This window comes from Malus sylvestris, chromosome 3 (genome assembly GCF_916048215.2).
Source record: "Malus sylvestris chromosome 3, drMalSylv7.2, whole genome shotgun sequence".
NCBI classification, from domain to species: domain Eukaryota; kingdom Viridiplantae; phylum Streptophyta; class Magnoliopsida; order Rosales; family Rosaceae; genus Malus; species Malus sylvestris.
The window spans coordinates 13,834,097-13,847,986 of NC_062262.1; the positions used below are offsets into that span (position 1 = coordinate 13,834,097).

Consider the following 13,890-nt stretch of genomic DNA (forward strand, 5'->3'; position numbering starts at 1 on the left):
TTCAGAAATTAGATTCAAGAACTGAAAATGTTTACATCACGTGTGTGATGAACGCAATACTGCCTAACTTATGCTTTAATGGTAACATCCCACATCGCCCATAGAAGTGGATCCTATAAGCCTTATATGTATATTCTCATTTTTTCCTAGCACGAGGCCTTTTGGGAGCTCACTAGTTTCGGGTTCCATCGGAACTTCGAAGTTAAGCGAGTTCACGCGAGAGCAATCCCATGATGGGTGACCCACAGGGAAGTTCTCGTGTGAGTTCCCAGAAACAAAACCATGAGGGCGTGGTCGGGGCCCAAAGTGGACAATATCGTGCTACGGCGGAGTCGAGCTTGGGATGTGGTGGGGGCATGGGCCGGGATGTGACAATTTGGTATCAGAGCTAATCCTTGGTCGGAGGTGTGTTGACGAGGACGTTGAGCCTCTAAAGGGGGTGGATTGTAACATCCCACATTGCCTAGGGGAGTGGATCATGTAAGCCTTATATGTATATTCCCATATCTTCCTGGCACGAGGCCTTTTAGGAGTTCACTAGCTTCGGGTTCCATCGGAACTCTGAAGTTAAGCAAGTTCGCGCAAGAGCAATCCCATGATGGATAACTCACTAGGAAGTTCTCGTGTGAGTTCCCAGAAACAAAACCTTGAGGGCATGGTCGGGGCCCAAAGTAGACAATATCGTGCTACGGTAGAGTCGAGCCCGGGATATGGTGAGGGCCCAGGTTGGGATGTGACATGCAGGGGTGATGGAGCTCGGGCGAAGAGAGATAGAGAAGATGAGAGAGAAGGAAAGAAATGATTTCTAATTGGGCAGAAAGAGAGTGGGAGAAAAGCTGATTGGTTGCTGATGAGTCCATTTTATACCATATATTTTACCCTAATCTTAGTATTAATTTATTGGTTATTTTGTGAGATTTTAATACTTTGTTATGTATTTCCAATGTAGAACATTCGACTTCCTCTAGAGAAAAATGTGATCAAACAGATAAATTTTGGAATGATTTTAATTGGAGGATGTTCGTGAGTGTTTTAATATGATTGTATCAGAATTCCATATTTTTCTACCAAGCCGTTTGGCCGTGACGATGAAATAAAGGCCCTGCGCGTAGCTTTCCCAGATTGATATTTCTGGACGTTTTGGGTATTTTGGAGGTTAAGATGGCATATTTTGAGGAATATTCCTTCTGAAGATTTGTAGGAGACGTCTTTAGTTTTGAAAAGAGGCATTTTGGGATCAAATTGGAGTTGACTTGTTTGGTCAAAAGTGTGATTTTCTGAGAAGTCTGAATTTTAGTTCAAATAGGAAACCTTTTATTTTCTATTTTATTATTTTATTATGTTTCCTAGTTTTATTCTAAGACCTTTTTAGCGTTTTATTTTATAGTAGTATAAATAAGGCTTATTAGCCATTAGGGAGATAGGGAGAACGCACTCACTACTTTTTTGAAGTTTATGTTCTATGTGTTTTCTATCCTTTTTCTATTTCAATAAAATTCCTTTTGTTTTATGGTTGTTCGTAACTAATTTTCTTTTGCTAGGACGATGCCTGAGCCTTCGTATGAACATGAAGTTTTTATTTAATTGCTTATGATATTATGCATGCATACTTTGAATTATTAATCACTGTGCTTTAAATTGTCTTTGTATCTTAATGCTTAGCTACCATTAGGATGTTTAGATAAGTAATCCGATGCAATTCGGTCGAAATGCCACCGGAGAATTGGGTACTGCTTCTTGTAATTGATAGTTGTAAGTTCACCTAGGGTGAATGCCACATCTTAGGGGTTGCATGGTTTTGTGAGATTTTGATACTTTGTTATGTATTTCCAATATAGAACATTCGACTTCCTCTGGAGAAAAATATGACCAATGGATGAATTTTGGAGTGATTCCAATTGGAGGATGTTCATGAGTGTTTTAATATAATTGTATTAGAATTCCATATTTTTCTACCAAGCCGTTTGGCCGTGACGATGAAATAAAGGCCCAGCACGCAACTTTCCCAGATTGATGTTTTTGGACGTTTTGGGTATTTTGGAGGTCAAGATGGCACATTTTAAGGAATATTCCTTCTGAAGATTTGTAGGAGATGTCTTCAGCTTTCGAAAGAGACATTTTAGGACCAAATCGGAGTTGATTGTTGTCAAAAGTGTGATTTTCTAAGAAGTCCGAATTTTAGTTCAAATAGGAAACCTTTTATTTTCTGTTTTATTATTTTATTATGTTTCCTAGTTTTATTCTAAGACCTTTTTAGGGTTTTATTTTATAGTAGTATAAATAAGGCTTATTAGCCATTAGGTGGTGTGATATAAATATAGTTGTAGTATGTGTAAGTAGGGATCGTTCTAGGCCGGTGATTAGGAGTGTTGGAAAATTAGTTATTAGTTTATTTTTGTTTATGGTTTTCTTGTGGGACAAGGATATTAGAATTTTCCATATCCTTTAAGGGTTAGGATTTAGGGTTTATTAGAGTTTTCTATATCCTTTAAGGATTAGGATTTTCTTTAGATTTCACTATATATAATAGAGCTTGTAATTAAACTCTAAATCACTAAACTAGACTAAAAAACAGAAAACTAAACTTAAACTACTCAAAATAAGCTAAATTGACTCAAAAAACATAAACTAAGTTAAATTGACTCAAAACAAGAACTGAAGGGAAATTTGGATGAAAATTAAACTAAAAAGACTCAGAATACTAAATGGGGGATTATTTTGACAAATTTAAGATTTAAACAAACAAACTTGCAGAAACAAACTAAAGGGTATGAAATTGGGTGAATTGGGTGAAGGGCTAGCTAGAGGGTCCTTCTCCACACATGATGCATATGCATACAAATCAATTTCCAGTTATTCTTCCTATAAACCATGAATGACAATGCCCCAAGTTAACCGTGAACTGCACAAATTAACCATCAGATTTTCCTAAATTCATTGAATTGGACTCAACAACGCAACCAAATTATTCTTATCAAGTTCCCTACATGAACTGCATAATAGAGATACATATCAAAGATCATTAAGTTATATGAAAATCATAAGTATTGACAAGGCATTCGTAACTATGAACTACATGATACTCCTGCTAGGAATTTACTTAACGCGATCGTGACTAGCAACCTCCACTACTTGTAAATATAAGTTCATAACTATTAGGTGAAAATCCCTTATATTTTAGTATCCAATCCCTGCATGCAAACTAAGTATGTATCCTTAATCAACACACAAGAATAAGTTATCAATCAAACAGTTAAGCAAATTGCATTCACGATTTATGAAACAATAGCTGGATGTAATCAATTCATATCACACATATGTTCATGGCTTTGAATTCACCTTTAGCTAAAATGAAATTAGTTCCACAAGTTTGCAATTAAACAAAGACAATTAAAATTTAACATTGAAAACAAAAGATAGAATACACCTAGAAACGCTCCAACAATCCAAAGGTCTTGAATGGCAGGCACGGCTCCAAGCTTCTTCTTCTCCTCCCTTGCAAAGCTGCGGCACTCTGTACATATTTTTATCTCTGAATTTCTCTCTAAAAGCTCCCCCCTGAATTCTATAGCAAGGGTATATTTATAGGGCTAGGGCACGTCACAAAGTTGTAGAGGAGAAGGATTAGTAGTTAGCATTGTTTTAGGACACCTAGAAATCAGATAAGAGGTGGTTTAATATGAAAAGGAGTCCCCCTTGCAGCTGGAAATAAGGTAGGATAAGATTATGATAGGATAAGATAAAATTAGTTTGGATATTGTTGGATAAGATAACGTTGGTTAAGATAATGTTCCTTCATTTTAGCTGATTCCTTATCTTCCAAGTCTTGATTTGATCTTTCTAGATTTGTAGCACATTCCTAGCCTCTTTAAACTTCAAAAACGTCCATCCATTATGCTCCATACACATGCTATCCATTCCAAGTCCAAAACAGCTCCAAATTGCTCTTTCCTGTCACCTTTGCCAATTGGACCTACAAACACACGAAAATAGCTTAAATCACTATAATAAACAGAAACTAACTCACTAAATGCGAAGAAACAAGGTAACAAAGTCGCATAAATATGCTCCTATCATTAGGGAGATAGGGAGAACGCACACACTACTCTAGAGAGTTTTTGAAGTTTATTTTCTAGGTGTTTTCCATCCTTTTTCTATTTCAATAAAATTCCTTTTGTTTTATGATTGTTCGTAACTAATTTTCTTTTGCTAGGGTAATTCCTGAGCCTTAGCATGAATATGTAGTTTTTATTTAATTGCTTATGATATTATGCATGCAATTATTAATCACTGTGCTTTAAACTGTCTTTGTATCTTAATGCTTAGCTACCATTAGGATGTTTAGATAAGTAATTGGATTCAATTCGGTCGGAATGCCACCGGGGAATTGGGTAGTGCTTCTTGTGATTGATAGTTGTAAGTTCACCTAGGGCAAATGCCACGTTTTAGGGGTTGTATGGTTTTTCAAAGGGTTTTCACAAAGCGTAAGGAGTCATGTATGTTTATATTTGATCTGAATGCCATAGACAGATTGCATGTTTGATATACGTTCTAGCTTGAATGCCACAAGTAGAATATGTATAGGGAAAACCTAACCTTCAAAGTTGCATGGGTAATTCATAAGTAATTGATAAATCTACGTAGGATTGTTAAGGGGACGGTGGAACCCTAGGTTTTAATAATTTGGTTTTCAAAACGTTTTCCTTTGTTTTCTTTACTTCGCTAATTTCTTTAATCATTTTAATTAAATTTGTTTTTATTATTTTTAAATTCAAAATCAACCTTTTCAAATCTTTGTTTTCAAATAATTAATTAAGATTTGGTGTTTACATAAATTATTCATTCAATCCCTACAAAAATGACCTTACTTGACATGGATGTTGATAATTCAGAAACATATCTAAGGATTATAAAGCTTTAAGGTTGGACTGCCAAGGGAAACCACCAAGCTTTAAGATTTGGTGTTTACATAGGTGCAAGCAGTTGCAGATTGCTTGGATGTTGATTGTTTACCACGTGACTTGGAGATAAAAGAGATGGAGAACCTTGATGTTGAAGACATCCTTCCATGGCTGGCCCCTGAGAATTTAGGCACCCTAGGCAGGCCTTTGAAGTGGGGCCCTAAAATTTTCTGACCCCCGGTCTTTTGTATAGTGATTATGTATAGAAAAGAATTCGCTAAATACATGAAAAAGTCTAGTTTTACATCAAATATATTTAAAAATTAATATCAAAGAAGAAAGATATACAAATATTACTTAAATAAGACAGGTCTCACATTTTAGATGCAAATGTACCAAAAATTTACATTCAACGGTATATGATAAAGAGAGTAAATAACAATAAAAATTGATGGCCAATAGAGTAAATAACAACAAAACTTGATTGATGAATATAATAAGTTCAACAATGCCATGGTTCTTTTTAAAATCAACCTTACACTAAGGCCTCGTTTGGCAGTTTGGACTGTATTAACTATTTCAGTCGAATATGATAAATAGTCATCGGATAGTACTGACTAAATTTGTTTGACGTTTGGTGCAGTATCAGACTAAAGATTGTATTATTTATACTGTGTTTGGTACTATACCGGATAGGAGGAATTCAAAGTATTATTACTTTTAAGATAAAAATTGATGATTAATGGAAAAAAATGGAATTTTTTTTTACACATTCACGACTACCAAATAGGTCATATTAAAAAGAACAAAATCTTCCCTTATTTAAATCAAACTTAAAATAAAATTAAAAAATATTAAAATAATCTCTTCAGTCTTGTCTTCCCTAGATCTCTTCGCCGCACTCCCAACACCTTCACAAAAGCCTGAAAGAAAGCTAAAAAATGGAGTCACACATTTTCGTCCACAAAACCTTTGCTTAATCAAATGTAGAAGTGAGAGATAAAGAGAGAGAAGCTTCATGGATTGCCATTGCCTTTTAGGCTCATTTTCTTCCCTATCCCTATACCTCATACCCCAAACCAATACTCCTCACCAAAACCTAGCCCAAACCCCTCCATCCATCCGCCATCTCCTCCTACTCCCACCTTTCACTCACTGACGATGATGATGAAAATGATAAAACCCACAAATCCAATTTCGATTTCCTCAAGCTCTTTGTAACTCTCACTGTAATCTCCACCTCCCTCCCCCAAATCCCCACGTCGTCAAGGAGGAAAAGCGCGTGCCCAAGAAGTCTACCCCCAAAATGTCCAAAGCTTTATCTCCCTAAGAACTCGAGTCATGGTCCCAGGGACTCCCCGTCATCCTCAATCGAATTTTGTACACCTAGGTGTTGGCGCTCAATCAGGTATCGTGGAGAACGAAGTGCGAGAGAGAAGGAAGGGAACCGGCCTAATAATCCACTCATTTTGGAAGGGTTTATTATGCAGGTGTATACCCTACTAAATAAGTAGACTAACTAAACTAATTCGGCGACTATTTAATACGAGAGGACACCAAACGATTGGGTCCGTATTATTAGTCCTCTCTGGTTCCTTAAGTGACCCACCAAATGAGGCCATGATATTAAAATCATCTAGTTGAATAATAAATTATTGAAAAAAAATCATAGTTTTGGTTACCTCAAATTACAATCTTCAAGAACATGTGAGAGTAGATTTAAACATTCAATAAAAATGGAGAAATCAAAAAGTAAAAAGAAAAAGAGGATTGTAAAGGGACTTAGGTTTTGTAACTTTATATGTTGAAAAGGAAGGCAAAAGAAACTAATGCGTCTATATACATTTGGACTAGGATGATGGCTATTTTTAATCAACTCCTTGATTAGGCTATTAATTTCAATTTGAAAAAAGAAAAAAGAAACTAATGCTATAAGATGCAACTGCAAGTATCGAACTTAAACCCCCCAAGGAAAAATAGACAACAAACTTCCACTATGCCAACAACACAACTATGATGCTTTTTACTTCTGATATGTTTATATTATTTGTAGATTATATAAAAAAGTTTGAGGGCCCTAGGCGACCTCCTTACTCGGCTTCCCTCAGGGCCGGTCCTACACCTTTCAGCACTCATCTAAGGTGAGACATCTAAACTTGATGTTCATAATCTTTCTCTCTTGCTTAGCTTCCAAGAAAGAATCGCATTTTGTCATTCTTCATATCCGATTTCATTTTTCGACAGAACATCATATAGCATCAAACATGCATGTTTTCACCTCTTCTTTCATTCTTTGTTAGTGCAATAAAGTCCACGAGGGTAGGGAAACAAGCTAGTCTTTTAACTTTGTATTGAAAAAACTTCGTTAAGAGTGGCCCTTGTTAACTTCGTCAATCGATTATTTCTGATCTTTTTTTGCAAGATGAAGGTAATATTTCACTTTTTTCAAGCTGGATGGCTAAATGGATTTGAGGACACAGTCATGGGAGATGTGTGGGATCAATATGAGAAGGTCTGGAAGTCTCCTGTAAATGAACTAGATTCTGAAGCCAAACAAGAAAGAGTTGTTGTAGCAGTTCGTCATTCCTGCATTACATGTAGCACTGATGGGGAACTGCCGTACAAACTAAGAACTCTAAATGTTGTAAAATATACAACTAGGTTTTTCACCGTCAATTGCCCGCCAAGCTTGGGTTGCATGTATTCATAATATACTGAAGATTACATACAGGGTTTCAAACCTCTATTTACATGGAAGGTTTGAAATTCAAATATACAATCAGAGCGCTTAAGAATATTGACAAAGTCCTACACCTAACCAACTGTTTAGAGATAAGAATTACAAAGAGAATAAAAGACTCAAACATATTTGATTCTGACAGACTGAGGACTTGGTCTAACATCCACTCACAAGCTGATAAGACGAGAAATAACTAGAAGCTTGGAAACCAAAAGCTTGAACCTTGATGACAACATACCTTTTGTGAATAAATTTGCAACATGATCCTGTGAACAAATAAAATTAACAAGAAGCTCACCAAGAACCATTTTCTCTAGGACATAATAATAATCAACCTCTAAATGTTTGGTTCATGAATGAAACACAAGATTAGAGGTCAAGGCTATTGACGAAATGATATCAAACCATATCTGTGGACGAAGAAGAGGGAGCAGCATAACGCAACCATGAAAGCTCAGCTGCAGTATAGGCTAGCTGCCTATATTCAGCCTCTGTGCTTGAGTGCAAGACTGTTTTCTTTTTCTTAGAGCTCTACGAAACTAGGTTTGAACCCAAGTATATACCGAAGCCTCATGCTGAATGCCTTGTGTCAGGATCTTATGCATAATCAGCGTCTGAAAACGCACTGAGATGCATGTTACCAGGTTTGTACAGAAGTCCATGATCATAGAGAGACTTAACATATTGTAGAATTCGTTTCACAGCCATCCAATGCGTATTGTTTGGAGCATGCATAAATGTCACACTTGATTAACCGCATAAGAAAGATCAGGACATGTGATTGTAAGGTACTGCAAAGCACCCATGACATTTTTGTAATTATGAGTATCAGGATGCGGTTCACCATCATAAAACTCAGTTTTTGATATGCAGGAATTGGCGTAGAGATAGGCTTTGCATCAACGAACTTGGTCCACTTTAGAAGATCCAATGCATTCTTTGTTTGACTAAGATGCATATAATTCTTCAAATATGAGACTTCAACGCCTAGAAAATAGTGGAGAGGCCCCAATTATTTCATAGAGAACAAAGTACTGAGCTTCTTGATTAAGTGATGCATTTGATGTGGGTTATTTCTTATAAGCAGTATATCATCCACATAAATTAACAAAATCAAATACACACCTTGTTGATTGAAAACAAACTGTGAATAATCACATTCTGAATCCTAAAATCCCAAATGAAGCAAGAAATCTTAGAAGCGCTCAAACCACGCTCGCAGTTTTTGTTTCAAACCATACAAGCTCCGTTGTAATTTGCACACATGATTAAGGTATTGTTGATCAATAAAACCAACATGATGTTTCATATAGACCTCCTTCATCAGGTAGCCATGTAAGAAGGTGTTTTGGACGTCCAGTTGACGAACTGGCTAGCGATTTGAAATTGCAAGACTTGGCACCAGGCGAATAATACTTTGCTTGACCATTGGACTATACGTTTTGCCGTAATCCATGCCTTGCTTTTGATGAAATTCGTTAGCCACTAGCCATTCTTTATGTCTTTCGATGGAACCGTTGGCATGCCATTTAATCTTGCAAACCCACTTGTTTGGAAGCAAGTTCATGTGGGGTTTATAAGGAAAAAGATTCCACATCCCACACCTTTGTAATGCATTGAATTTTTTAAGCATAACACTCCTCCATTCCTGGTGTTTAACTGCTTGGCTAAAACAAGTTGGCTCAACACTTTTATCATTAGTTACAACATAGAATGCATACTTGGATTGGGTTTTTGTATGCCAATTGTGGAGCGAGTTTGCATGGAAAGAACTAGAGTGTGAACACACGTAGGTGGTTGTTACGGGACAGGTTCGGGGACTGATCTTTGCTTACTTGGTAATCTTAGGATTGCGATACTAGGGTTAGGTAGAATGGGGAAACCTACAATAGGATTGGATTCAGATACGTTATGGTTTTCAGTGGAGGCTTTGAGATTGTGCAGGGCTATTTATGTTAGGAAGTGAGGACGTGACATGTGGCTGAGAGACTATAGCTTGGGTCTCGATGGTTGCAGAATATGGATGAAATAAACTAGGAAAAATAAATTATAGTTCAAGTTGAGAAGAACTACCTGTGGTGTTGACGCCTTCCTTTGAAGTTGTAGAATCAAGGAATGGAAAAGAGTCCTCATCGAATAGGACACTGCAAGACGAAGAAACTCGTCTCGTGGATAAATCCAAGCATTTGTATCCCTGATGATCCAGCGAATAACCTAAGAAAACACATGATTTTGACTTGGCTTCAAGTTTATTTTGTGTATAAGCTTTTAGCCACAGAAAACATCTACACCCAAACTCTTTTAATAAATCATGTTTTGGTGTTCCTTGAAATAGTTTTTCATAAGGTGGCTCATTCGAAAAAACTCAAGTAGGTAGCCTATTTATGATATAAGTTGTTGTTTGTCACGCATCAAACCAATATTTTGAAGGAATATCAGCATGAGACAACATGACTATGATTGTTTAAACAAAACAACGATGTTTTCTTTCTACAACACCATTGTGTTCAGGATGTTTTGGACAAGAAAACCTTTGAGATATGCCATATTTGTCAAGAAAATCATGAAAATTATTGCTTTTATACTCTCCTTCTTCATCACACTGGATATTTTTTATGGAACGCTGAAACATGTTTTCAACCGTTGTTTTAAATTTAATAAATATTTGAAACATTTCAGACTTATTTTTCATAGGAAAAATCCAAGAATACCTTAAAGAATCATCAACCAACAATAAATAATAGCGACATCCTTCAATTGAAACAATAGGTGAACACTAAAGGTCGAAATGCAAATGTTCTAAAGGAAATTGCCAAACAAACTCTGAAACATTAAAAGGCAACTTGGTACTCTTGCCTAACGGACACGAATGACAAAAACTTACATCAGAGGTGCCACTAATTGGCATTTGTTTATTTGAAATTAAAAATCTTGTTATTTTAGACGCAGAATGGCCAAGACGGGCATGCCACTTCTATACAGACACTCGAACGTCTACAAATGTTGAAAATGGATGTTTGGATGATCCACCACCATTTGGAAATAGGTATAACCCATTCTCACACCTCCCTCGGAAAAGTGTCCTTCGGGTTTTGAGGTTCTTAACAAGAAAAAAACATGGGAAAATTAGGATATAACAATGGTTGTCAAGGGTAAATTTATGGGTTGAAATCAAACTTGTTGAGGCCGAAGGACAATGTAATATATTATTCAGGTTAAATGAGCAAGAATCAGTCATAATTGTATTTGAACCAAAATATGCAATAGAGAGTCCAATATCCCATTATACTCATCGGAATTGACAAGATTCGGAAGTTCATGAGTAATATATGCTTCTGCCCTAATATCAAATAACCAGAACCCATTTTATTGACGATTGAGTGTGATCGAAGAAGAAGCCATAGCGGTGATGCGCTTCCCTGGGATACAACCTTCGTAGGCTGCATTTATACCCTGATAGCAGTCTAGGGTTGGATGTCCTTCTTTTCCATAGATTTGACAAATGATACGAACAGCTCTAGAAAATAACCTTTCTCCAGGCAGTTATCGTTAACTATTGTTGTGGGGAGCATACCGTCGCTGATTCACAGGAACGCTTGAACGGATGCTTACCCAGCTAGGGCAAAGTTGTCAGAAATCGAATTCATTTTATCAAGAAAATCAGCAAATGAAAGGTCACTTTTTTGGTTTGCAACAGTTCGTTGCATAGGAGGAGGATTCCATTATGAGAAGATGATACATAACGCTGCTCTAAAGCTTCCCAGGTTACACGCGAAGTGCGCTTGCTCGCCACCGTTGACAGTACAGAGGCGGTGAGGAAACCATTGATCTAACTGAGGATCATTTGGTCCTGTTGCATCTAGGTAGTGTATGCCGAATTGACTATTGTGTTTCCAGAAAGGTGTTTGGGAGGAAAAACACAAGAGCCATCTACATACCCCATTAAGTCACGGCTCCTCAGGATAGGGAGTATTTAGGCCAACCATAAAGGATAGTTGGTCCTGTCAAGTTTAATGTTAACAATGGTGGTCATGGCTGAGGAAAATGGATTGGTTGCAGGTGGAGGAGGGGGGTTAGTGGTAGTGGTGGTGTTGTTGTTTGTATCAGACGACATTGTTGAAGGTAGTGGGCAAAAAAAAAAAATTGGATCGTTGTCGTTGGTTTCAGAAAGCTTTGTGTACCATGTACAAACTAAGAACTCTGAATGTTGTAAAATATGTAGCTAGGTTTTTCAGTCAATTTCATACCCCGTCAAGCTTGGATTGAATGTAATTATAATATACTGAAGATTACATTCAGGGTTTCAAACCTCTATTTACATGGAAGGTTTGAAATTCAAATATACAATCAGAGCGCTTAAGAATATTGACAAAGTCCTTCACCTAACCAACTGTTTAGAGATAAGAATTACAAAGAGAATAAAAGACTCAAACATATTTGACTCCAATGGACTGAGGATTTGATCTAACAACTGCCTGAATTTGACAAAAGAATGGCTTAGATCATTTCATCTTGATGTAGGATGCATCAGTGTCATCAACTTTTCTGATGGCCCTACCAGAAGATGGGTGATTTGGTGCATAAACTATACTGCTCATTTAGGGAGATGGTCAATCCCCATCACCAGATCAATAGTTGACGATGAAGAGTTTAAATGTGAATATTTGTAAGTATTAATCAGCTGGAAATGATTCATCTAGTGACAAAGTATGTAGGTGTAAACAAAAACCAATAATGTTTTGGAGACTGCACGAGGAAGCCAATTGGTATTTTTAAGCGCATGTTGAGAGGCTAGAGAATTATAAACAAAGAGTTGTGTTGTCTTATTCGATAACAACATGATAGATAGTCATCGAGTATTATGATGTTTAGATTCATAGATGAGCATGTCACATGGCAATTGGTTTTTTGGAGAGTTCCCTACTCTACTAACGCTATCATTAGGTTATAGGCGAATAGACGTAGTTTTTTCACTAGAGTAAACTACCTTCATTTATATGCTAATCAGGGTCGTCTTTGAGATTTTAGGGGCCCTGTGCCAAATTTATAAAAGGGGCCCTTCTTAAGACAACCTTAAAAAAAAAATTTGAACAAAGTATTGATGCTAAAAAGCAATATCGAAACAAACTTTAAAACTCAAACTAATCATTGGTTTCTAAATATCATTAAATGTAGAGAAAGGTACAAAAATAACCATATTATTAAATAATCAACAATTAGTTCAATCTTAAGAAACCAAATAAACAAAACTTAAAAAAGTCTAGCATTAAAGTTTCACTTAAAGATGCTTCTTCGTGCATTCTTTGCTGCAAAATCATCAATTAAACCTTCATAATCAATTTTCTCTAAAAAACCACTTTCAATCGATATCAAAGCAAGTCCATTTAACCTTTCCTGCAACATGGTTGATCGCAAGTATGATTTTAATAACTTTAACTTTGAGAAACTTCTTTCCACAGATGCAATGGTAACAGGTACAGTCAACAAAATTCTGTACGCAATGCTTGCAGTCGGGAAACAATGCATCCTCTTCAAATAGTTCAATATGTCAATGGATGTCTTCATTTCTTTCGGAAAACGCTCTTGTAAAAGCTTCAACTCTACAAATAATGCATCCCCATCAACATCAACGAACGCACCTTTCTTGAGAAAGTTTTGAAGACGGTCACAACAATCTTTCAATTTATCATTGTCCATCGAATTCAATCTTTCTAAAGTGAACAAAAACCTAAATATATCATCATATGCTCTATATTCTTCAAACCTTCTTTTCAATGAACCAATAGCTTGATCTATTATATATAAGAAGTATTGAACCCTAAAAGATTCATCCTCTGATTGTTCAGTTGATTGGGATGATTCATCATCACTCTCATCAAAGTGTCTTTTTCTACGAACGTGACGCTTTTCCGGAAACACGGAATCAATTTCCATTTCAATAGCAAGTTTTTGAGCATAAATCATGGCCTCTGCAAACCTAGTTTCTCTGTACTTTTCAAAATAAGCAATCAATCCTTGCACTTGTTCTATAGCAACATCATACGCATGTCTTTAGATTGCAAGTCCTTGCTAACCTCATTAATAGCAGCCAATACTTCGTACCAAATAGTCATGCCCAATAAAAACTCAAAATTCCCAATTTCATATGTTGCCAAAGATTTAGCTACACTTCTTGTTACTAAGTCATTATCACTTTTTGCTAGTTGGAGTAAATCTTTTTTTATTTGTACAGGTTGAGATTGAATTGCT

The 13,890-nt window shown here is 36.3% G+C and overlaps 1 protein-coding gene across 1 annotated transcript; it reads right to left on the reverse strand.

Moving 5' to 3' along the window:
* Positions 1–12,915: 12,915 nt before the first annotated feature.
* On the reverse strand, positions 12,916–13,605 carry LOC126616998 (uncharacterized). Its single transcript, XM_050285090.1, has one exon. It carries the CDS (start codon positions 13,603–13,605, stop codon positions 12,916–12,918), a length of 690 nt encoding a protein of 229 aa, XP_050141047.1.
* Between the last annotated feature and the right edge of the window lie 285 nt (positions 13,606–13,890).

Excerpts from the sequence above, each read along its gene's own strand:
- LOC126616998 (XM_050285090.1), bottom strand. The coding sequence starts at position 13,605 with ATGATTTATGCTCAAAAACTTGCTATTGAAATGGAAATTGATTCCGTG.